At 45.3% G+C, this 24,107-nt stretch overlaps 1 protein-coding gene across 1 annotated transcript in view; it reads left to right on the top strand.

The window, feature by feature from the left end:
- Window positions 1–24,107, top strand: part of ACADM (acyl-CoA dehydrogenase medium chain) — a 214,251-nt gene that overhangs the window by 93,054 nt on the left and 97,090 nt on the right. The window contains exon 8 of the mRNA XM_086953883.1: window positions 23,927–24,035. Coding sequence (XP_086810009.1) covers window positions 23,927–24,035 — 109 coding nt within the window. The remainder of the gene's footprint in view (window positions 1–23,926; window positions 24,036–24,107) is intronic.

The raw sequence follows: 24,107 nt of genomic DNA on the forward strand, positions 1-24,107 counted from the left end.
GGCACTTGTTAACTTTTCCTGGGGAGGGGTAACTGGCCTAAAGAAAGTTGTGGTTAGTGCTGATCTCCCAGTAGAATGTTTGTTGGGCAATGACCTGGAGAACTCTCTATGGTCAGAAGTTGAGTACAGGACTCATGCAGAGATGTTAGGGATATCATCACATGTCCTTGCTGTGACCAGGTCACAGGCCAAAAAGTGCCTCTCTGAACCTCAGGTCTTGGATCCTGGAACAATGGACCAAGTACCTCCCAAGAAGAAGAACAGGAGGGTTAAGGCTGTGCCTTCCCAACTGCCTACAAGTGAGGATCAGGCTTCACAGGAAACTGATCTAGAGACCCCTGAAGGAACTGTCCCTGAAGAACTTGAACCTGATCAGGTTGAGTTTCTGGGGACAGGGGGACCTTCTAGGGCAGACTTGGGGCAGGCTCAGTTAACCTGTCCTTCTCTTGAACCCCTCAGACAGCAGGCTGCTGCTGAGGCTGCTGGGAATGCTCAAGGTGCCCATAAAGTATATTGGGACGATGGACTCCTTTATTCAGAGGCTAGAGACCCCAAGCCTGGTGCTACCAGGAGGTTGGTTATACCTCTGCAATTTAGGGGCTTCCTACTCACCTTGGCCCATGATATTCCTTTAGCAGGACACCTAGGCCAGAACAAGACTTGGGACAGGCTTGTCCCTCACTTTCACTGGCCTCACATGTCTGAAGACACCAAGGAGTTTTGTCGCTCCTGTGAAACCTGCCAAGCCAGTGGTAAAGCAGGTGGAACAACAAAGGCCCCCCTGATACCACTACCTGTGGTGGGGGTTCCCTTTGAGAGAGTGGGGATTGATATTGTTGGTCCAATGGATCCCCCTACAGCATCTGGGCACAGATTCATACTGGTGGTAGTGGATCATGCCACCAGGTACCCAGAGGCAATTCCCCTTAGGACCACAACAGCTCCTGTTGTGGCCAGGGCCCTACTTGGAGTTTTCTCCAGAGTGGGGTTTCCTAAGGAGGTAATATCAGATAGAGGTACCAACTTCATGTCTGGATATTTGACAGCTATGTGGAAGGAATGTGGTGTAAACTACAAGTTCACCACTCCTTATCACCCACAATGCAATGGGCTTGTTGAGAGATTTAACAAGACCCTAAAGGGCATGATTAAAGGATTACCTGAAAAGCTCAGGCGAAGATGGGACATCCTTCTGCCCTGCCTTTTGTTCGCTTACAGAGAGGTCCCTCAAAAGGGGGTTGGCTTCAGCCCCTTTGAATTGTTGTTTGGGCACCCTGTAAGAGGACCCCTGTGTCTTGTGAAGGAAGGATGGGAGTTACCTCTCAAAAAGCCTAAACAGGACATAGTGGACTATGTACTTGGTCTCCGCTCCAGGATGGCAGAGTACATGGAAAAGGCATCCAAAAACCTTGAGGCTAGCCAAGAATTACAAAAAGCTTGGCATGACCAAAAGGCTGTCCTTGTTGAATTTCAGCCTGGACAGAAGGTATGGGTGTTGGAGCCAGTGGCCCCAGCAGCACTCCAAGACAAATGGTCTGGACCCCATACAATTCTGGAAAAGAAGGGAGAGGTTACCTACTTGGTGGACCTAGGAACTCCCAGGAGCCCCCACAGGGTGCTCCATGTGAACAGATTGAAGGCATATGTCAGCAGGGCAGACATGGGCTTGCTCATGGCTACAGATGAGGGACAGGAGGAAGAGAGTGACCCTCTCCCAGACCTGCTCACTCAGAACCCTGAGGATGGCTCAGTTGATGGTGTGGCCTTAGGTGGCAGCCTCACTGAACATCAGCAACATGACTGCAGACAAGTTCTACAGGCATACAGGCATATGTTCTCCTTGACCCCCAGTCAGACTAACTGGTGTACCCATGTGGTGGACACTGGTGACAGTCTTCCTGTAAAGAGCAAGATTTACAGGCAACCTGACCACGTCAGGGACTGTATAAAGACTGAGGTGCAAAAGATGCTGGAATTAGGTGTCATTGAGCCTTCAGAGAGCCCCTGGGCTAGCCCAGTGGTTCTGGTCCCCAAACCTCACACCAAAGATGGCAAGAGAGAGATGAGGTTCTGTGTGGATTACAGAGGACTCAATGCTGTCACCAGGACAGATGCACACCCTATTCCAAGGGCAGATGAGCTCATTGACAAGTTGGCTTCTGCCAAATATTTGAGCACATTTGACTTGACAGCTGGCTACTGGCAAATCAGGTTAGCTGAGGAGTCTAAAGCCAAGACAGCATTTTCTACCCCTAGTGGGCATTATCAGTTTGTGGTGATGCCCTTTGGTTTGAAAAATGCACCTGCCACCTTCCAAAGGTTGGTGAACCAAGTCCTCACTGGGTTGGATGACTTTTGTGCAGCTTATCTGGACGATATTGCTGTCTTTAGCTCCACCTGGGAGGATCACCTGATCCACCTGAAGGAAGTGCTTGAGGCTCTGCAGAAGGCAGGCCTCACTATCAAGGCAACAAAGTGCCAGATAGGGCAGAGCAAGGTTGTATACCTGGGCCACCTTGTAGGTGGAGGCCAAGTTCAACCACTGGAGAGTAAGATCCAGACCATCAAGGACTGGTCCCCTCCAACTACCCAGACTCAGGTCAGAGCTTTCTTGGGCCTGACTGGGTACTACAGGAAGTTTGTTAAGAACTATGGGTCCATTGTGACTCCTCTTAATGATCTAACATCCAAGAAGATGCCCAAAAAGGTTCAGTGGACAGAAATCTGTCAAAAGGCATTTGATGACCTGAAGAAGGCCATGTGCTCTGCACCTATCCTGAAGAGTCCTGACTACTCAAGAGAGTTCATTGTCCAAACAGATGCTTCTGAGTTGGGAGTGGGAGCAGTGCTTTCACAGCTTAATGTAGATGGCCAGGACCAGCCCATTGCTTTCATTAGCAGAAGGCTGACCCCCAGAGAGAAACGTTGGTCAGCTATAGAGAGGGAGGCCTTTGCTGTGGTGTGGGCCCTGAAGAAGTTGAGACCATACTTATTTGGCACTCACTTCAAGATTCAGACCGACCATAAGCCCCTCCTATGGCTTAATCAGATGAAGGGTGAAAACCCCAAACTACTCAGGTGGTCCATTTCCCTACAGGGGATGGACTTTACAGTGGAGCACCGCCCAGGGACTGACCATGGCAACGCAGATGGTCTCTCCAGGTACTTCCACTTAGAACATGAAGACACAACTGGTCAAGGTTAGTCTAATGTCCCTGCGTTTGGGGGGGGGTTATGTAGGAGAGTAGGGTCTGCTATCCTATGGTCACCCCAAATTTTTGCTTTTTGCTTCACTGGTTTCTGACTTAATGTGGCTGTGGGCCTGCTAATCAGACCCACAGCCTGCTGTTCTCTCTCTAAATTACTGCCAATGCACTCTAGGTGCATTACGAATTGGAACTGGTTCACCTTATGAGCCCCTGTATAAGTGCACCCTAGGTGCCCAGGGCATAGGTGTATCCAAGGCCTACCAGGGGCTGCAGCATATATTATGCCACCCCTGGCCTGGCCTCCATATTTGACACAACTGGCTGATCACTCAGCTGGGGTAAGTCGGTGTAACCACCTCTTACTTAGGTACAGTATGTCTGTGCCTAACCCTAAACTGGACACATATGTTCCTATCAGCCACTCCTATGGAAGGCCTCATCAATCCTGGAGGCAGAGTGCTTGGAAATATGTGAGATGGTGCTCTAGCATGAGCTGAGCCTGTCTGCAGCTGTCGGGAACAACTCCCTAAGCTGTTCCGGGATATTGCCATACCATATACTCTTAAGTGCATTATAATCCTCGCGGTTAAATGCTATCTTTGGTTTGGCTTTATCAAAACATGTCGAGTAAGGTGTCATACGAATTGGAATACTATCCCCTCGCCAATTCTGGCGACGGGGATAGCATTCCACCCTTCTAGAGGGACACGACATGTGTGTAGCCTTAACCCCGGTTAAAGTTAAACAGAGCCTCAGCTTCACAAAATGGACGCTGCCACCACAGACACAAGTCTGGCCTCCTGCTGCTGACCGAAACTCGGCAGATGGTGGCCTGGACAAAGGGTTTCCTGCCTTGGGAGGTGCGAGCACCACCCCAGACAGGATTTTGTGTATTAGGTAGGACAGGGCTGAAAAGAATCAGACATGCCCGGGGCACACAAGGTGTCCCCGTGCATAGGCCAGTCCAAACCGGTTCTGGGGCCTTCCAGCCCCAGTCCTGGCGCGGAGCTGGACAAAGGAAAGGGGGTGTAACCGCCCCCCTTCCTGGTTCCTCCCAGAGGAGGGACCTAGTAGGTGATCCACCCCCTAGATTGGAATAAGAGGGGGAGCAGTGCCATTGCACAGCAGATCATCCCGAAATCAACTTAAAACTAAGAAGAAGACTGGACTTCGACATTCTGCTGCACAGAAGACTGAAGAAGAATCTCCCTTGTGGCCAAGGAGTGACCACCCTGTGAACACAGGTACCAACCAGCGACTCGACGTCTGCTTTGCCGCCGCCTCCCGCCGGAGACCGAGCCCAGAGCCCGACAAGAACCAGACTCCCAGACCTCTCAGAGCCCGATCCACAGTCCCTGCGAAGAAGGGACCCGTGGAGGCACCGAGCGACGTGGGACCGGACCTCTTGGAAGACACTCGTAAAGCTGACTGCGCAGCTTCTGAGGCATCCTCGACGTTGTGCTTTGGGGACTGAGAACCCCCACCACCGAGCAGCCCTTGCACCGAAGATCAGCCCCCCAGCATCTCCACGATCTGCGTGGGGCCCTTTTGCACTGTGCCACTCGACGCGCCATCCCGGCCACTAGCCACGCGGCCAGCGGCCATCTTGGCGACGAACCCGAAGATTTAAACAGCAGGTCTGGTTGCTCCAGACCTACCCAAGCTCCTGTGAAAAGGAGCACCCGCTCTGACCTTACTGGTCCGAGTGAACAGCATCTTTCAACTTCTGCGTGGCTTGCATTTGCCAAGGCCTGTTTGCTCCGATCAGGTCGCCGACACCGCCAACAGCGAGAAGCCTACGTGGGACAGCTCGTGACCGACTCCTGGACGTCCTCGACCCCGGGTATCCACGTGGCTGCTGAAAGAAGCTACCCGACAACGCCTGTTTGCACCCGACATCACCTGGTTCCACTCTGGTTCCACGGCAGTCACTGGCTAGTGACTTTGAACACTGTCCCCTCTGCTTTCAGGTCTTCACATCTACAGATCCACCCTTGGATCCACCGGAACTCTTCTCATCGAGCCGCCTGCAGCATCTCCTGCTCCAAGCACCATCGACCAGCGTGACGAAACCCGACACATCTTCGACCCTGTGCACCCGCTTCCTGTGGGTGAGGTAACTCAGCTCCGCCGGTGCTCCTGCACTGGTACACATCCCAAGGGCCTGTGTTTTAAGTTTCAGCTCCGTAGGTCACTCGGAAGGTTCCTAACTTTCTAACTTTGTGCTTTTTACGCACCATAGACTTTGTATTGAGAAGTGCGTGCACTTTGAACACTGCACCCGAGTCCCGTGGGCCTTTCCCGACTTAGTTAACTCCAGTCTCGAATAGCTCCAGCGATTCCCAAGGCCCTAGGCCTCTTCACTTTCCTTTAGGTATCTCTTATACCACTTATTTAGTATATGGTTTAGGTGGCCCCTAGGGCTCATCCATATTGTGCAACTTTTGTGTATTTTAAACTGTCTTGTGATTTAACGCTTGTGCTTCTGTGCTCATAAAGAGTCCAGGGGATTTTAATAGTTAATAAATCAATATATATTTTCAATATATATCTGTGTGGTGTCCCTTTCATTTGGTATTCAAGGGGGTTGTGTATGGTATAACAGCTGGCTTCACATGCCTTTCAGAGTTTAGCCTAAGACTGCTTTGTCCACGTTACCACTAGGATAACTGGTCTACAAGGTTGAATTACAACCATCATCATAAGGGTTGCTTGGCATGGTACAAAGTGATCACTAGAACTAGTGAGCATTATATACCAGGCCAACTTCTCACACTGACCCAATCCAAAAAGAAAGAAACAGAGAACTAAATACTGAGATTAAAAAGATGGGTTTTTAGCCCTTTCTTAAATCCCGCTAATGTAGCTGATGATCTCAGAAAAAGCGGCAGGGCATTCCAGGACCGTGCTGTTTGGACAGAAATTGACTGACCACCCAGTCTCGCATATCTGACTTTGGACATAGACATCAGACGGAGATTGGCCGATCGAAGAGCACGATGAGGAGTGTAAAAGGTAAACCTCTTGTGCAAGTATTGTGGGCCTTGCTGATGCAAGGCCCGAAAGGCCAGAACCAATGATTTGAACATAATGCGATGGGCCACTGGGAGCCAGTGGAGCTCTCGAAGATGGGCACGTGCACTAGTTCTTCGTGGAAGATGGAACAGAAGTCGCACGGCCGCATTCTGAATGATCTGCATTCGCTTTATCAGGTATTTAGGGAGACCACTGTAGAGAGCATTGGCATAATCGAGCCTTGACAGGATCAAAGCACGCAAAACAGTCTCCTTCGCCTCCCTGTGGAGAAGTGGAAGGAATCTCTTGAGTGACTTGAGGGTCGCAAAACAGGTCGCAGTAAGTTTTTTTTAGATGAGCTTCAAACTTAAGATCCTGTCCAAACCAGACCCCCAGGTTTTTGGCCGGGCCTCCGTAATAGCTAGGACATGCAAAATCAGTCGGCCAAATAAGCTCCCTAAAATTGGCCGGAAAATTGCCATAAAATAGTAGCTCTGACTTGTCCTCGTTGCATTTGAGCTGGGCTGAGACAAGCCATCGGAAAACATGGGTCAAACAAGAACAGACAGCCCGAGCGTCTAAGCAGTCCTTAGGACAGGTAAACAACAGCTGCGTGTCATCGGCGTATGACATTATTTTGGCTCCCCACTGCTCAGCCAGATAGATCAACGGGGTCATATAAACGTTGAACAGCAGTGGGCTTAGCGTCGAGCCCTGTGGTACCCCGGTGGTGAGCTTCTTGGGTGATGAGGCAAATGGGGGCATCCATACTTGCTGCGACCGCTCAGACAGAAACGAAGACAGCCAGGCCAGAACCGCACCCGACACAAATCCAAACATAACAAAGCTTCTAGCAAACCTCGCCCCCCTCATTCTCATGAGAACCCGTACAAGTCTGCTCCAAGGCCACGGCATCGGTTGATCAGGCCTTTGCTATGGCTTCGAGACGGACCATGTACATTCCTCTGATAAGAACCGGTTTTCTCCAGTCAGAATAGTGTGAAAAACAGGAGGAAAGCAAAGCATGCTCTTTTCAGCTCTACAGCTTTGTGCAGGCACAGAAAATGGCTTCAGTCATGAAAATGGAGTTAGTTAAGCCATGCACACTGAAAGGCCCAAAGCAAGATGGAATTGAAAAGCAGGATGACATGAGAGCATGTCAAAGGCAATAGTCCATAAAGCAAGGTAAAGTCAGAAAACAGAATGGTCAAAGCCAATAGTAAGAACCCATAATTCCTATCAATGCACAATACAATACACATTCCTGCACAACTGAACGCCTTCAAATACACATCCCACACGCTCTGCTCTTGGCAAGACTGTTCCACTCCGTAACAGCTCCCTCTGAAAGACAGCAAGATTACAGAACAGAGGAGGAGCAGGCAAATGCAGGACCATCCTACATTAAGGAACACACTAAAGTCAATGAAAATGGTGGTGGTGAGGGTCATCTTAGGGAGCCAAAATCACAGAAGTGGCTCATTTATAACAGGCAAACATAAGCACTTTGCATAGACCCCAAGTGTGCATTAGCATCAAATGTTTCTTGTACAGGAGCCGATCGATGGAGTCGATCTGTGGAAAAAAGAAAACAAGTCTGCTAGTAGATTCTTCTTTCCCAGTAGATACTCTCCTGTAACTGAGAGATTATAGTCCCAAAAAGTAATTTCTGATATGTCAGCCCCCTAGATAATTTATATATGGTTCTACTGAGGTGTTTCTCTGCAATATGATGCAGCAGTGAGTATGTTGATGGGTTAGGGAGCACATAATGAGATTCTGACAAAAGTTCCAGACAATGTGCATGCACTTCTTAGAGGATCGTCTTTTACTAGTGGAGAAGTCACCACAACAATCAACCCTTTTTAAAGGCACCAGCCAATTATGGATCTCTATGACTTGGACACTATTTTAATTCCTGGAAGATCGTCCATTAAACAAGTAAGACTGCCCCTGGAGCAAATAAAAATAAAATTAGGACCTGAAAAAATGGCCTGAATAGACCAAGCCTGGAGACCTACAGCACATGCCGGCATTCTCAAAGAAAGCAGTACCCTAGGAAAACCCTTTTCACTTCTCTCGTGAGTTTCAGTTTTCTCCAAGAAAGATGCAGGGAAGTGGTGACTGAGTCTATTGAGAAGCTCAAACTTTCCATCCAAGTACTGTGTGACCTGTCCACATTGTGGATGAAACCATGGTCTTGCATAGAGATAGTAATCTGAAGATGTTTAATGAAAAGGGACTCTTCTGTGACCTTAGAATCATGGCTTTTTACATTGATGATCATCCTGAATCCCTCTAGTTCGCACAAACCTAGTTACTGGTTTCCATAGCTTAACTCATATAGGCCACATGCAAAACTGTCTTTTTCAACAAGCCACATCCCTCAAGATTGGAAAGTAGCACAAGTCATCCCTTTAAAGAAAAAACCTCATTTGAGTGCTACGCAGTTGGATAATTATCGACCTATATCGCTGCTTCCTTTCTGCGCTAAGGTGGTTGAAAAAATAGTTAATAAGCAGCTTTCTGAATATTTGGAAAAGGGATCACATTTGCATCCCTCGCAATCAGGATTTAGAGCGCTCCACTCGACTGAATCAGCCCTCCTTTTTTCCACGGAGCTATTAAGGAGTAGAGTTGACGAGGGGAAGACAACCGCGCTCCTTTTATTAGACCTGAGCACGGCATTTGACACTGTCTCCCATCCCCTGTTACTCTCTCATTTTAGCGAGGTTGGTATTGAGGGGCTGGCTCTCGAGTGGATGCGTGCATTCCTGGCGAACAGGCAATTTCAAGTGTGCTGTCCACCTTTTAAATCTAAGGTGCGTTTGCTCAAACATGGGGTGCTTCAGGGTTCTATTTTGAGCCTGACTTTGTTTAATCTTTATATGGCGCCCCTAGCCAAGTTGATTGTTACATACGGGGTTGAGATAGTGTCATATGCTGATGACACCCAGCTGGTAGTGACACTGTCTCAGCCTCCGGAAGAGGCTTCAGCCAACTTCACAGCCTGTCTGAGCGGACTAGCGGGTTGGATGAACACTAATTGTTTACGCCTCAATGCTAATAAAACTGAACTTTTGGTTTTGGGGAAATCCCCATCCATTTGGTCGTCGCCTTGGTGGCCCAAAGAACTTGGCACTGTTCCCATACCATTGGAACAGGTTAAGAATTTGGGGGTCAAACTGGACAAGACTCTGTCCTTTGAACACCACACTAGAGGGATAGCAGGGAAATGCTATGGGATCCTTAAGACCCTACGCAAGACCCTGGACTCGCTTCCTGCAGTTAGCAGAAAAACGCTTATTCATACCCTGGTGACACCCCATCTCAACTATGGTAACGCTTTGTATCTAGGTCTGAGTAGGAAGGGTCTTCATAGGCTCCAGTGCGTTCAAAACGCAGCAGCCAGATTGGCTCTTAACCTCCCTAGAAGATCTTCAGGGAAACAAGCCTTAACGCTCCTCCACTGGCTCCCCATGCGAGAGCGCATTATATTCAAAAGCATGTGTATAACCCATCGCATTGCCTATGATAGTGGTCCCGTATATCTTCAAAAATTGCTTACCAAGTACCACCCTAACCGCTATCTACGATCTCAGGGCCGTATGCTCTTTCAGGTGCCCAGAATCCAGCGAGCACAGATGGGTGGTAGGTCCTTTAGATACTTGGCCAGCAAACAGTGGAATGACCTCCCCATTGAGCTCCGGATGGAGCCATCTGAGAGAAATTTTAGACGCAAACTGAAAACTCACCTCTTTCCTAAACTCTGAGGTTCTGCGCCCTTTCCTTCAGCGGCCTTTCCCGGGGCTTTGTGTTGGCAATTAGTTTTGAGCGCGGGGACACACTGTTGTCTAGTGTAACCAGGCGCTATATAAGTGGTATTATTATTATTATTATTATTATTATTATTATTAAAACATCGGAACATGAGCAGCTGAACAGAAGATGAATTAGGTCAATCTTTGGCTGTTCCATTGAAACAGGAACAACCAGCGATGAGATGTGAAGATGTGCACTGAAAAGTGAGACTCTTTTTGCATCATGCAAAGTATTCAGCCTCTGAAAAATCTAAGAGAATTGGAATTTCTCCCTAGCACCCACTCGGATATACCCTGCCCCCATTTTGAATTGCCTGTAGAGGATTCATTCATTGAAGTCTTGAAGGATTTTAACTTTGAAGAACACCACTTTTCATTTAGACTGGGAATATTGATGTCTCAGATGGTGTTAATTATCTTTTTTTTTTTTTTTATTCTCTTCATTAGATCCTAGACTACCTTATCGAGTATAATAATATCTCCTCTTGTCCATTAAAAATCCAATAAAATAAAAACAGTTACATAATAAAACATTCTAAAACCACAAATACATGCAATTAAAAAAAACACTTATTCTAAATCATTTTTAAAACCATGCCTGACCGCATGAATCATGCAGTTCCTACTGCAACATCTATAAAACTCATCTTGGACACTTACCCCATTGCATCTGATCTAAAATATGTTTGATTCTTTGAAAATAAGAGTCTTAAATACTTAATGTGGGCAGACTTAATAAAACGCATTCCATGAGAACATAACCCAAGGAACACTCAACATTCAGGGGACACATACAGGAACGTTTTCGTCCTGTACATCATTATACCATTTAACATTTGAGAAAATTGGTTTGCACCCCATCTCAATTTTATAATCTCATTACATAGCCTGGGGTCAGGTAAATGACCCTAGTACGGAAAAGCATCCTCCTGGCCAAAAGACTTAATTGTGCAGCTTATGGAAGGTTTCTCCCTAAGTAGGCCATATCTAATGTATAGCCTACTTGCACAGATAATTCTCTACGCCATGTTTGCTTGGAAGCTGAGTTCATATTCCAGCTGTGCCCTATCAGAAATGCATATTTTTAAGATCTATTATCCTAAACCGAACATCTCTGGCCCACTTCCTCCCACTAGCAAGTATTTCTTCCCAGCATAATTTGTAAACCTTTAAAGTATCATTATCTAGGGGTAGCTTATTGAGAAACCTCAAAACATGGGAATTAGTCTGCCAAGGAAACACATTCTGTTCCTTCCTTATACTCTGTGTCATGGTTCCTGGAGTAAGTGACCGTAATCTCTTGAGGACCGCCACCTCCACTGTTAACCAGTTCCAGGAAGGGCCTGTGCAAGAATCACTGCCCCTTGAAGCACCGGGGTGGAGGGGGGACATTTTCCCTTCATAGGCTTTCGTAAGAGAAGTGAGTGCCAAGCTACTGGTTAAATTTGATAGGGCATCCAGCTTGTAACATGGATCTGGCCTTGACACTCCCCATGTGAACATAAATTCCTATAAAATGTCAACCCCAAGTACTTGTAGGAGTCCACCGCAAATCAATTCAAAACCCATTTAAAATGATTTACTTTTGCCTCAAAAAACATTATCTATGTATTCTCTAAATTAGTTTTCAGGCAATTCAGTTTACTGTATGCATCAGGAGAGTCCAATTTCCTTTGCAAACCAAGAGGGGTATAGTTTCACAGAATCAAATCATCCGCATACAGCAGGCCTGGGATATGCCACTCCTTTACCGAGAACCAAATGGGCTCCTACTCTCCATGCTCTCAAAGGGCCCACAGGTCCGTAACCCAGTTAACACCCTCAATCATACAGGTAAACACCCCCTTGTAGGACTTACAGGTTTAATTTACTGGCTGCCAGAACACTCTGATCTCCTGCATTTCATTCCACTGGCTATAATGGAAAGTATTTTTTTCTCTTTAGTTGGCTTCCTGTACTGAGACTTTAAACTATCAACTTCCTGTTTAAAAACTCTCTCTGGTTCCAGCCTAACTTGTTTAGATACTTTTTTCAAAAGCCTTTTCATTTTCTGACAGGCACACTCAAACCAAACTTTGCCATTACCCTGGCCCTCTGACCATACCCCACACGTTTTAAGGTTCACACGTATACAATCCGTCACATTTTCTAACATCATGTTAAACTACACAGTTCTATTTTTGTTCCACACAGAGAAAACAGATATTTTCTAAAATTTGATACGTGGCCAGATGCTGGAGGTGCGACACATCAAGACTAGTTGTGAATTTATATACCCCATGACAAAACCATTGTGAATGCGTCTGGTTCCTGGAAACAGAAGACTCTTGCGGTAGCCCAATGATTGCAACCTTGGTAATTCATTACTTTAGAATCCTGGTAAAGTCCACGCTGCCAGAATGGGATAAACATATATTCAATAGGACACTCTATAGGCAGCCATGGTGGGACGATGCAGCAGCTGAAATGTCATTTTCAAAACATCCATTTAAACATAACTACCCATTGTTTTCCAGCCATTGACCCAATGCCTTGTCCTCTTTGTTGGTCATGTCCAGTAGGAAAGAAGCTGGTGGAATATTATAACATTCCAATACCTCTTGCAATTGTTCATCCAACTGTTAAGGATACAAACGTGCATTAAAATCACCGTCCATTATTACAATGGCTACCAAGAACTTTCTCAAAACATTCTGAAAATATTACTCCTGGACATCCAGCCAGTTATTCATCCAACAATATTCCTCTAAATGGATATAAGTATTTAATAATATGAATTGCCTGTATGATCCGTTCTTCAACCCTAACTCTACTACTTAAATCTGTATTTCACTTCATCAAGAGTATTTTTAATTACATCAGTAGAAACTAGGGTAACCACCCCTGCTGAAGCTCTTCCCTTCCCTCGCTTGAAACCCTTACTATTTATAGCTGAAAAGCCTTTCACCATTTTGTCCTCTCTAAACCTGGATGTCTGCAGGAATACTACATGGAATGGATTTATTCTTTGTTCCAAATTACCAGACCTATCAAATCTTTCAAGGTTGCAGGTTTTATTTATTTTATTTATTTATTTATTTATTTCATTTGTATAGCGCAAAAGCTACCCAACAAAGGGTTTCCCGGCGCTAAAGATCCAGTGATAGGTTTCGGGGCAAGGCATTTCAGATGTTGAACAGCCATGTTTTTAAGGCTTTCCTGAATTTCATATAACTCGTCTCATTGCATAGTGCGTGTGGCAAAGCGTTCCAAAGTGAGGGTACAAGAAACTAGAAGGATTTACCGCCCATGCGCGACAATTTTATTTTGGGGATCACAAAGTGTTGCTGATCGCAGGGTCCGGGAGGGATGACAGGGACATACTAGATTTTGCAAGTACTTTGGGGCATTCTTAGTGGAGATCTTATGCATAAAGCAAAGGGATTTAAATTTGAGCCGATTCTCAATTCTCAACCAATGCAACTCTCGGATATATTTGGACGTTGATGTGTTAATGGGGATTTTCCACAACAGTCTAGCTGCTGCATTTTGCACCGTCTGCAATCTGCGGATCGTGGCCTTTTTTGCCCCTAAGTATAAAACGTTGCCATAATCAAGCCTAGATGTTATTGAGGCGTTGATGACTGTTTTCTTAGTGTGTTCGGCAGCATCCAGCATATCTTTTTGAGCCATTTTAGTATTGCGAAGCAGGTGACCGAAGTCTTCACAACTTGCTGGTGCATATTCGGGGAATCATCAACAATGACACCCAAATTACGAGCCTGCGTGGGCGGAACCGGAAGAGTGCCCGTTTCAGATGGCCAATGTTGGGGTCCCCAAAGCTCTTTATTTTTCCCCAGGACAATTAACTCGGTCTTATCACCGTTCAGTTTAAGAAAGTTTTCTTGCATCCACTCTGCAATCTTACTCAGTCCTAATTTTAAGGAGGAAGGATTGTCACGTTCCGCAGAGGAAAGAGAGAAGAGAATCTGAGAATCGCAGGTTGGGATTCTCAGATTGGGAGAGGGCTTCGCCCTCTATGGAGCATTTACTCAATTGTCCCACTATCACATATCTCCAAACTGCATCATGGGACCAAATCTATTATTCTGCTCCCAATTAGGGTCCCCACTACTTTCAGCTATTCTGTTGTTCACTATGACAACCCGCAGATTCTTGCAGTTCTGTTGATGCAGTCCAAACCCCTTGGCGTTGACCCTGTTAACCGGTAAGGTGAAATAAATTATTGACTCGGGGCAAGCCTACCATTCTAATTTGCGATTGAGTTGGAAATAGGACCTTTCATCATTGTCTCCTCCTTTATGGGGACCTTTATCCCCATGCCAACACCAGCTGGATCACTTTCTGCACTGTTAGACCCGACAGCCAAGTGGTCTTCTCCCAATTTTTTGCCTGCCTCCCACAATTTTTCTGAACTAATCTTTGCTGTTTTCAGGACACTGCACACTTTACCACTCCTTAACATGGTAGCATTGGCTTATTCCCATTTGGCATATTCCAAAATGGTGTCATCTATGGCGGAAGAGTTTTGGACAAATAAGTCCTGGCTCTCAAAACATATGGTCAGACTTTAGAGTTCACTAAGATTCCGCCCACTACTCCACCAAAATGAGGGTTACCCTCCCCCCCCCCCCCCCCTTATCTGCATCTGCTTGGAAAGCGAGTGATAGCTACGCTAACCAGAGGACATGGAGAAAGGAGTACATTTTAAGCAAACAGGCTTCTATTCTTGTTTTTTTCTTCACGAACATAAAGAATTGGCTATCTATCGAAGACCTCTGGAAATTAAACAAGTATTTCTGAAACCAATACTGTTATGTGGTCACCCCCTCTGACACCACATGACAGCTCTGAATTTACAGGATTCATACTTCCACATTTCCTCCCATGCATTAAAACCCTCCCATTTGGCTTCAGTTCAATTTCCTGCATTTAACCTACTGCATAGCCCTGTAGCAGGTTTTTTTCGGGATGCGGGGTCATCGGGTATTACCCTACCTCTGCAACTGGTTGATTAAAGTAGCAAAGGCATTTTAATCGTCCACCGCCACAGAAGCTTGCCTAAAGTTGTTTCTCAAACTAGGTCCCCTTTTGAATTATCTAAGACCATCAACTTCTTCATCTCAGAAGTTTCTGTTCCTAGGCCGCAACAATTGAAACTGTCCAAGACAAAGGACTTTATATCCTAAGCCAAGCATCTAACGCTGTAGGTATTGGCTCTCAAAGTTTAACAAATAAATCAGTGTGTTGGTTCAAATAGCTTCTGGGCATCATGTCCTCGGCGATCAATATGATCCCTCTTGCGCACCTGAAAATGATACTCTTACAGGAACAGCTACAAAACAATGGATTCAAACAAAAGAATCGTTCTTGGGCCTGATGATCTTTGCACATGTATGATAAAAGCACTAGACTGGTGGTCCAAAATCTCCCACCTATTAGAGGACCTCACACTCTTACCCTAAATACCTCACTTCGTAATGACTATGGATGCCTCCCTGAAGAGCTGGGGGGGTCATCTATAGACACTACAAATTCAAGGAAAGTGTTCTCCGCTCCAAAAGAGCATGTACATCAATGACCTGGAGCTCAAATCCATCTAACTCTGTCTCCAAACTTTCCTGCTAATGCTAGCAGAGGCTTCGGTGTTAGTTCGCCCAGGCAATACCACCAGCATGCAATGAAGCAGACTCCACGAATAAAAGTGTGATAGGTTGGGACCAAATATGATCTTCTCATTATGGGGCAAACGCGCACTAGATTTATTTGCAACAAACGAAACCCGCAAATGCCAATTCTATGCAACTTGTCATCCACATCCAGGATCATGAAGGAAAACTTTTCGACACATGGGCCAGGATCTCGGTTTAACTTTTCCCCTGATACCTTTAATACATAAGGTTCTCAACTTCTCAGCAACAGGAAAGCTGAGTGGGGTTCTCTCATCTTGATAGCCCCCACTAATTTCATGGGTGGCTCCTGAATTCTTTCTACGTAAGGATTTGACCATTACCAGGAGTATAAAGACATTATTGCCAGGTCTTGTGCGGATAGCACCAAAAAGACTTGCAGACTGAAATGTAAGTAATTCTGTCTCTGGTGCCATCAAAACAACCTGCATCCGTTTATTTCTAATCCATAGGGCTGACATCAAATACCCGACGAGGGTTAGTGAAATTCAAGCATTCACGATAAATCATCCTTTTTTTTTTCTTTCTTCAAATAAATGGTTATCCTCTGGACGAATCCCACATTCATCACTAAGGTTCCTTCACAGTTCCATTTAAACAAACCTGTCATTCTCAGAACTTTTTATTTCTGATCCTTCTACGCCTGTGGAGCGAACTTCAAACACTCTAGACATCAAGAGGTGTCGTAAATTCTACCTACGAATCACTGAGTAAAACAGATCAACTGGTCGTAGCCTATGGGCAAGGTGTCAGTGCACTGTTCTAAAACTACCATCGCAAGATAGAAAGCAGCCACAATTCAGTTTTGCTACAACATGGCAGGCAAGCTTTTGACAAAAACAGTGAGAGCACACTCCACAAGAGCAGTCTCTACATTGGCTGCTATGTCAACTGGAGTGCTACTAGAAAAAATTGCAGAGCTGCGACATGGAAAACTTTCCCGCAGCATTACTGTCTGGAGTCCACTCAAAGTGCTGATGCAGCAGTGGGACAGGCAGTGCTACTTCATTTGTTTTTAATTAGAGGATTTATTTTCTGTTTTCAATAGTGAGCTACATTTTGAAATGTGCCACAATTGTTTATAGAAGATGGTATACTGGTTTAAGCTTATGGTAGAAATGTTTACTCTACATGTCCATGTGTTTATATGCATATAGTTATATACCAGCACTTTCACAGAACATTCCTTTGTGAATACATTTTGATATGCTATTGGTACTACCCACCATCCACTAAGTTTACTTGTTTAGATTACGGCTTGTTACTCTGATTCAAGCATGTGAATCTATGAAAGATACCCCAATACTGGGTAAGAAATAAGTTACTTAACTGTTACTGCAGTTATCCAGTATTGGTATCTTTCATAGATTCCCATGCAACGAGAGCCTCCGCCCCCGAGATGCTCCCCATATACTTTGGTATTCCTATCCACGCTTGTGCAGGAAAATCTGAGGGACTCAGCCTCGCTTGGGAAGGTTCTAGAGGGTGCTGGTTACTGATTGGTTGTACTTAGTTTGGTCCTTTTTTAGAAAAAATAGGTATGGAAAGTTTTAATTATTGCTTTATGTATTATTACCGTGGGATTCCCACTTCGACGTAGAATGATTCAAGCATGTGAATCTATGAAAAAATGCCAATACTGGATAACTGCAGTTACAGGTAAGTAACTTATTTTGTCTCCTAATCACTCGCAGAGAAACAAGTGATTTAACACCCCAGAACACAACACTCCCAACTCTCTAAGGAATCGCGGTTGCAAAACACAACCCATTCGCTCACAGTCCTGTACTAGTCCACAATAAGATCTGACAGATGCACAAACTAGTTTAAAATATTTACTTTAAAGAATGTGCTGTAATATACAGCATACATTCCATAATAAGTAGGAAAATGCATAATACAAATACAGCCTGCATAGCAAGTAGTCCGTAAATCATGAAGGAAGCTGTCTTTATGTGTAGCCTAACCCCCCTCCCTTTGTATTGACGCAGAATGATTATATATTTAGAAGATCTCTGGGCGTTATCTGCAGACCCCGTACCTCAGTCTATAGATGGTAGTTCTACATCATAGGTGCTGTCTTGCTCTTCTCCCTGGAAAGGTCCCTCTCCAAGTGTGTGCTCCCTACTAGTGTATTCCATTAAGACCAAAGTATGTATTCCCAAACAGCTGCATCGGTGTGTTTTGTCTAGGTGCTATGGCCTGACCAGAACAGAATAACAAGGGGCATTGTTGATTGACCTTGCTCACAATGTTCAGACTAAATCCCAGGAACCTGAAGAGTATGAACACAGCGATAGGTTCTAATTTGAAAATGGCAAAAAAGGCATTTGCTAAATAAACTTGTGCATTAACGTGCACAAAGCAGCGAACAGTCTGCAGCATGCTCATGCTAACTCAGAGAAGACTACAATGTCCCCATGGGCCATGTGAAAATAGTCTGGCAATTTATCTACCCTATCACCTTTCCAGGGAACATTTTAAATACTTATCACATTCCTGTACTTTGTTACTTCATATATAGAATGTAATGTAATGACTTGCCTATTCATTTATAGTATTTTGTCATTATCCTACCCTTACTCTTTATACAAATACTAGTTTTTTTTTACACTTATCTGTTTCCAATTCTCTTTTTGTGTTGCTCTTGATTACATGTATTTATTTTCTCTTTCACATTGTAAAGTGCTTTGTCACTAAAACCGTGAACCAAATACATAGATGGATCCCCTTAAGGTGTGGGCACCTTTAAGGATATCTGATAAAGAAGTTAACCAAGAAGCAGTTCTGAATGATTCAAAGAGAAGGATTTCTTGTTCAACCTTAGATGAGAACCTATAGTGTTTGGAAGCCTTGCATCCGTATTCGTGATCATATCTGCTAGAAGGATCAGTGAGCCTCATGTGTAATCCACAGACCTCCATTTACAAATCAGTTTACTTTTAGGAGTGCCTCTTTATTTCCTTGAAAGGTGACTTCTTAGGCTGTGTTCTTTCCTCTCACCTCACATGTTTTAAGTGTTATTCATTGTAGGATGAAGCACAGCCATTATTTAGACATGGGCAATAACTTCACATGAAAAACTGGAGTCCATAAAGTGCAGTACATAAAGCTAATGTGGGTTTTCGACCAGGGTTTCTAAAATTACTAGAGTGCAATAGTGGTATAGGTTAGTGAGACTTGACCTTAGTTGGAGTGAATTCCTCAAGGGGCTTTTGCAGCGCACTGAAAACCAGAGGGCATATCTGGTTTATCTCGCATGTGCCCCGTTAGTTTGGCCCATAATATGTGGCTTTAGTGACTTGAAATATGCATCCATTGGGTACTAACATTTAATTGTAAGAGCAACAGTGAGTGAACACAAAATAAGTCCTTTAGTGGTTTTGAACTCTTTGCCATCAGGATCTATTTTGATACAACAGTTGATATGCCGGACACATTCCGACTTATAATGTTGTTGCTGCAATCCTAGGTTCATTATGTCTGTGCATGTTGCAGCACCAGCCTGGACCAGACTTGTCTTATCATACCCAAAGTACCCTGTACAGCTCCTAGTTGATGCTTGGTGTAATACATCCAGTTCTAGTTCCAGGTTATCAATAAAACAACGTTCTATAAAGCTTTCTGAAACTGGTGCATCCCTTCTCAAATTACTAACCAGAAAATGAAGAACGATCCTGGTTGTTCAACTCTGGCTTGCAAGCTTATAATTTTAGTGACCATGTTAACTTCTCACCCGCCCCAGAACAGTTTTACTTTGAGGACAGTCATTCTGTTAAAGTCTACAAGAGGACCAAGTGATGGTTGTTTACTGCCCCATGCAAACCATCACCACTTTGGTGACCTATTCACCAACATATCCGTAGAAATTATCCACATGTGAACAAACTGTGATTGAAAAAAAACATACCTAAAACCTTTTAAGTGCAAAAATAATAACTTCACAAGAATGTGAGTGCTTACCTGAGAGCACCTTGTGAATAGCTGGGGATGTCCCATCCTTGTTAAACATTACATGCACCAGCTTTCAGTATGTTGGAGACATACATTGACTACTAGCCCTATTCCCAGTGCTTCCATTGAATATTGGTAAATGTGCTGAAAAGCAGTCCATTTACTTGCAGTATGTGCTGTCATGAGTACTTGCTGTATTCATAGTATATCTCAACATGTATAGTTTGTTCTTGACTCCTGCCTAAGCAGGCAGGCAATTGGAAACCAAGACCACAGCAGGTGGTTTTTGTTTCCTGGGGGAGATCCCCTCACTCAGCAGGGAGACTAGCAGGATTTGCCCCCCAGTCCTGCCCATAGGCAGAAGTCTTGCAGAGTTTCCCCTCCCCCTGTCAGATGAACTTTTTTGGGGTCTCAACCTCCCCTTCGTATAGTCCCTTTCCAGACACCAAATGTGATAAACAATCTGAGGAATATAGCATGCTTTTACATTGCATTCCTTACATTTGAATTTCCCAAGCATCAGACTGGAGCTGGATATGTTTGCGAGAGCAGTACCCCTGCATGCTGTCAAGTGGCTCAGTTCAGTTCCGCATGGCGATTCCAGCACCGGATGTGACACTGCGGTCACCTATATAGGCGCCACCCAGGCGTGCGGACATCAGTTCTTTTTGACACTTTTTTTCAAAATGTTTTCCTTGTGAGCGAGAGATGACTTCTAGAAAGGTAGGGTTTAAGCCGTGTGGCACCTGTCACCGCACCATGTTGGTTACTGACCCGCACCTTGTGTGCTTATGGTTTCTCGAAGTTGTGCATGGACTGCTGGGCCTTGGTGACAAAGGCTTTGAGGGAGTGGTGCCTAAAGCTGTTTGCAGCCCCGCAGTCGACGCCACATAGCGTGACTCCTAGGAGGACTCAGTCCGATTGAACAAGAGAAGATTGTAGGACTGCTCTAGGAGCCCCAAGTCGTCTTCACCGCACTCCAGGTCGTTGGGGACAATCTGGGAAGAAGTCTAGACTGACTTTGACTTCACCTCGTCCATCGACGATTGGCAATAGTGAAGAGTGAGTGAGGAACATCGACGTTCTATGCACTTCTTGGAAGCCATTGCCAGGTCTGACCCTGTGCCTCTCCCCATTTCCGAAAGCCAGAGGGACCCCAATCAAATTGGAGTTTTACGAGGCCATGTGCCAAGTATTTGAGTGAGCCTACCTCTCTGGTGCACCTCCGAGCCTGCAGTGTCAGAAGAGGCCCCACCAAGTTAAACCAATGGCTCCAGTGGGGTGTCATGGACCCAATTCCGGATCAGCACCGGTCATGCCAGCGTGGCCTACCCTGACCACGCTGGTGGTGCACCCATTGGCACCACCAGCCCCAGTCTGATTCCCGACGACTTTGGAGGCAGAATGGCATCAATCAATGCAGTTTCCGGCGCAGATGGAGCCCTGGGGCTCTAGATCATTCCTGAACGTTTTGAGGTTGTTACAGGCATTGGAAAAGAGTAGGAGGGGTCATGGCCCCTATAGAACACCAGTAGACACTCCTGGTGAAGAACCGGACTGGTATGAGGAGCTTGTGGAAGCCTGAGGACTGGACACCTCTTCCAATGCTGGTAAGCTGTCTCCACCTACTTTAGCTACGGAGGAGGGAGTGTCTTATCCTATGGTGGTGAGGGCAGTGGTGGTCCTTGATCTGGAGCTGCTCTCTGTGCAGGTCAAGACTAACCTTTTGGCCGAAGTGCTTAAGCCTGGGGCTTCCTCATCCAAACCTCTTTTGCCCCTCAATGAAGCATTGACGGATGTTCTTCTGGGCACTCCTGTGAACAGGACAACAGCACACTGGCGTCGCCATGCCCCGGGTGATGCAAGTTTCCTCAGCCAACATCCTACTCCTGAGAGCTTGATAGTTCAGACCTCAACATCCCATTACACGGTACCTTCTACTCCTAGGGACAGGGAATCTAAGAGTGAGACGCACTCGGGAAGATGTTGTCTTTCGCCAGCCTTGCATTATAGTCAGTGAACACTGCTACCACAGCTCCTGGAGGAGTCTCGGCTGTGCTCTCCCAACAGTGAGAGATGGGAGTGATGCAGCAAAGTTCACCATTAGGTATGGTCTGTATACAACTAACTTGCTGAGCAGAGCGGTTTCACCGACCATGGCATTGCGGTGCCACTCATGTTTGAGAACATCTAGCTTTCTGAGGGATGTCCAGGCTAACCACATGGACATGAGCTTCGATTGGTCTCATCTCTTCAGAGAGAATGCAGTCTCTGCCCTGAAGCACTTCAAGACTAGCAGGCTGCAGCCAGATCCTTGGAACTCTTGTTGCATCCTTGCTTCCAGTCTGCCTTTCGCCCCATTCTTGGCAATGGAAGGGGCTTTCAAACATGTCAGCCACAGTCCAGCACAGGCTTCCCCAGTTGTGTGAGGATGTTGCCACGGTGTATTCCAACCTCGTGGAAAAGGTAGCCAGAAGTCATCTGCCACCAGCCCCCGGCAGCCGCGGGCTTTAAGTCCTCCTAGTTTGGTTCTACAAGAGCATGAATGTCCAGTTGGAGGGAACATCCAATATTATCTCCTCCACTTGTAGTCCATAACATTGGACGAAGAATGGATCTTGCAGATAGTTCGGAGGAGTTACTCCCTCCCTTTCCAATCTCCCCCCCACGCCTTACCGCCATCTCAAGAAAGGCTGACGCAGGATCATCTTATCTTTCTCCGATAGGAAGTTTCAACTCTCCTAAACAAGGGGGCTATAGAAAGTGTTCAGCTAACAGAAGTAGGCAGTGGTTGTTATTCCAGCTACTTTCTGATACCCAAAAAGAACAAGCGTCTTCATCCTATTCTAGACCTCCGAACAGTCCATCTCTTCCTCAAAAAGGAGAAGTGTGAGATGCTCAAGTCTGGTCTGTCCTAGACCAAGGAGACGGGCTGGTAGCGTTGGTTTGCAGGATGTGTATTTTCACATCCCCATTCTGCCGTCCCACAGGTGTTGCCTACGGTTCAAGGTTGGTCACAAGCTTTTTGAGTTCACTGTGCTACTCTTTGGCCTTACTTGCACCCCGGGTGTTCACCAAGGTGATGGTGGTAGTTGCAGCTCCTCTGCGCAGGTTAGGGGTTTCAGTCTTTCCCCTACCTCGATGACTGGCTGTTGAAGGCATCCTCATCCCAGACTACAGCGGATCTCCTGCATTCTGTCCTGGGTCACATAACTGATTAGAGTAGCAGTTATCCTTTGAGCATTCCTCCAAGACAATGAGATAAAGGAAGCATAGGTGTCAGCAGGATGGGAGGGGCAGAGAAGTTTCTTGCCCCATTTATCTTTAAAAGGAGCTGGCTCGGCACACTCACAAAAAACCTTTTGCCAGGCGTAAACCTCACTTTTTAATATATACAAGTCCCGCATAGGCCAGGGTGGATTGCATTTAAAAATAAAAATTAGACATGTACTTTTAAGTTTTAGATGTCCCAGTAGTGAAAAACTCCATTTATTTTTCTACTACTGTGAGAACTATCTCTCCCATAGGATAGCACTGGGTTACCTTCTTGCATTTAATAAGTGATAACGTTTGATTGGGAACTGGTAGGAAAGTCTGTACAAATGGATAATAAAAGGAGTTGGTTGTGGACAGTTCTTGTTCTGAATGGACGCGTGATGCCCTCATTGAGTTCTTAAACTTTTTTGAAATGGAATTACTTTTGTCATTGGAGTCCCACAACGAAAGGTGCTGCATTCTATAGCAGTTATCCGTTATTGGTGTCCTTATGCATGGGATGCCTTTTTAACTAAAGGCTTCAATCAGAGTAACAAAGAACATTTATGTCGATCAAATAAAAAACTGTATAACACAGCATCTTCAAAAATATTTGTCTCAATAGAAATTTTATTTAGAAGTTACTAATGGCAGCTTTAGATTTTTTATAGTGGTGAAAGAAGCAGGCACTGTAGCGCAATTCAGCACTGCTCTAGTTACATAACTGCCTTGGTAATAGTCATATCTTAACAGGTCCTTTTGCTTTTTGAGCGATCTCGCATTACTAAATTAACATCTTGGTGCACGCACCTAACTTATTTAGAACATATATTTTAAATTCGGATTCCTGGATATATACTTTGGAGGAAAAGACTATAAAATGATCTTCCGGATGGAATTTTGTCATCTTGGTGTATGTCATTATATTGATGACACAGTTGGATGGGAAGAGTGTATGACAACTCATTTGTCTTTCTTTTAGGTATTTCTTGTTGGCTCGCACCAATCCTGATCCTAAAGCATCTTCTGGAAAAGCTTTTACCGGTTTTATTGTGGAAGCAGATACTCCAGGAATTCAGATTGGAAGAAAGGTAAGATAAGCACATAGTCTTATAGGATGTACTTCATCCCAGCTTAACAAAACTAAATTGCACGTTAAATAA

The sequence above is a fragment of the Lissotriton vulgaris genome, chromosome 1_1, assembly GCF_964263255.1.
Source record: "Lissotriton vulgaris chromosome 1_1, aLisVul1.2, whole genome shotgun sequence".
Taxonomy (NCBI): domain Eukaryota; kingdom Metazoa; phylum Chordata; class Amphibia; order Caudata; family Salamandridae; genus Lissotriton; species Lissotriton vulgaris.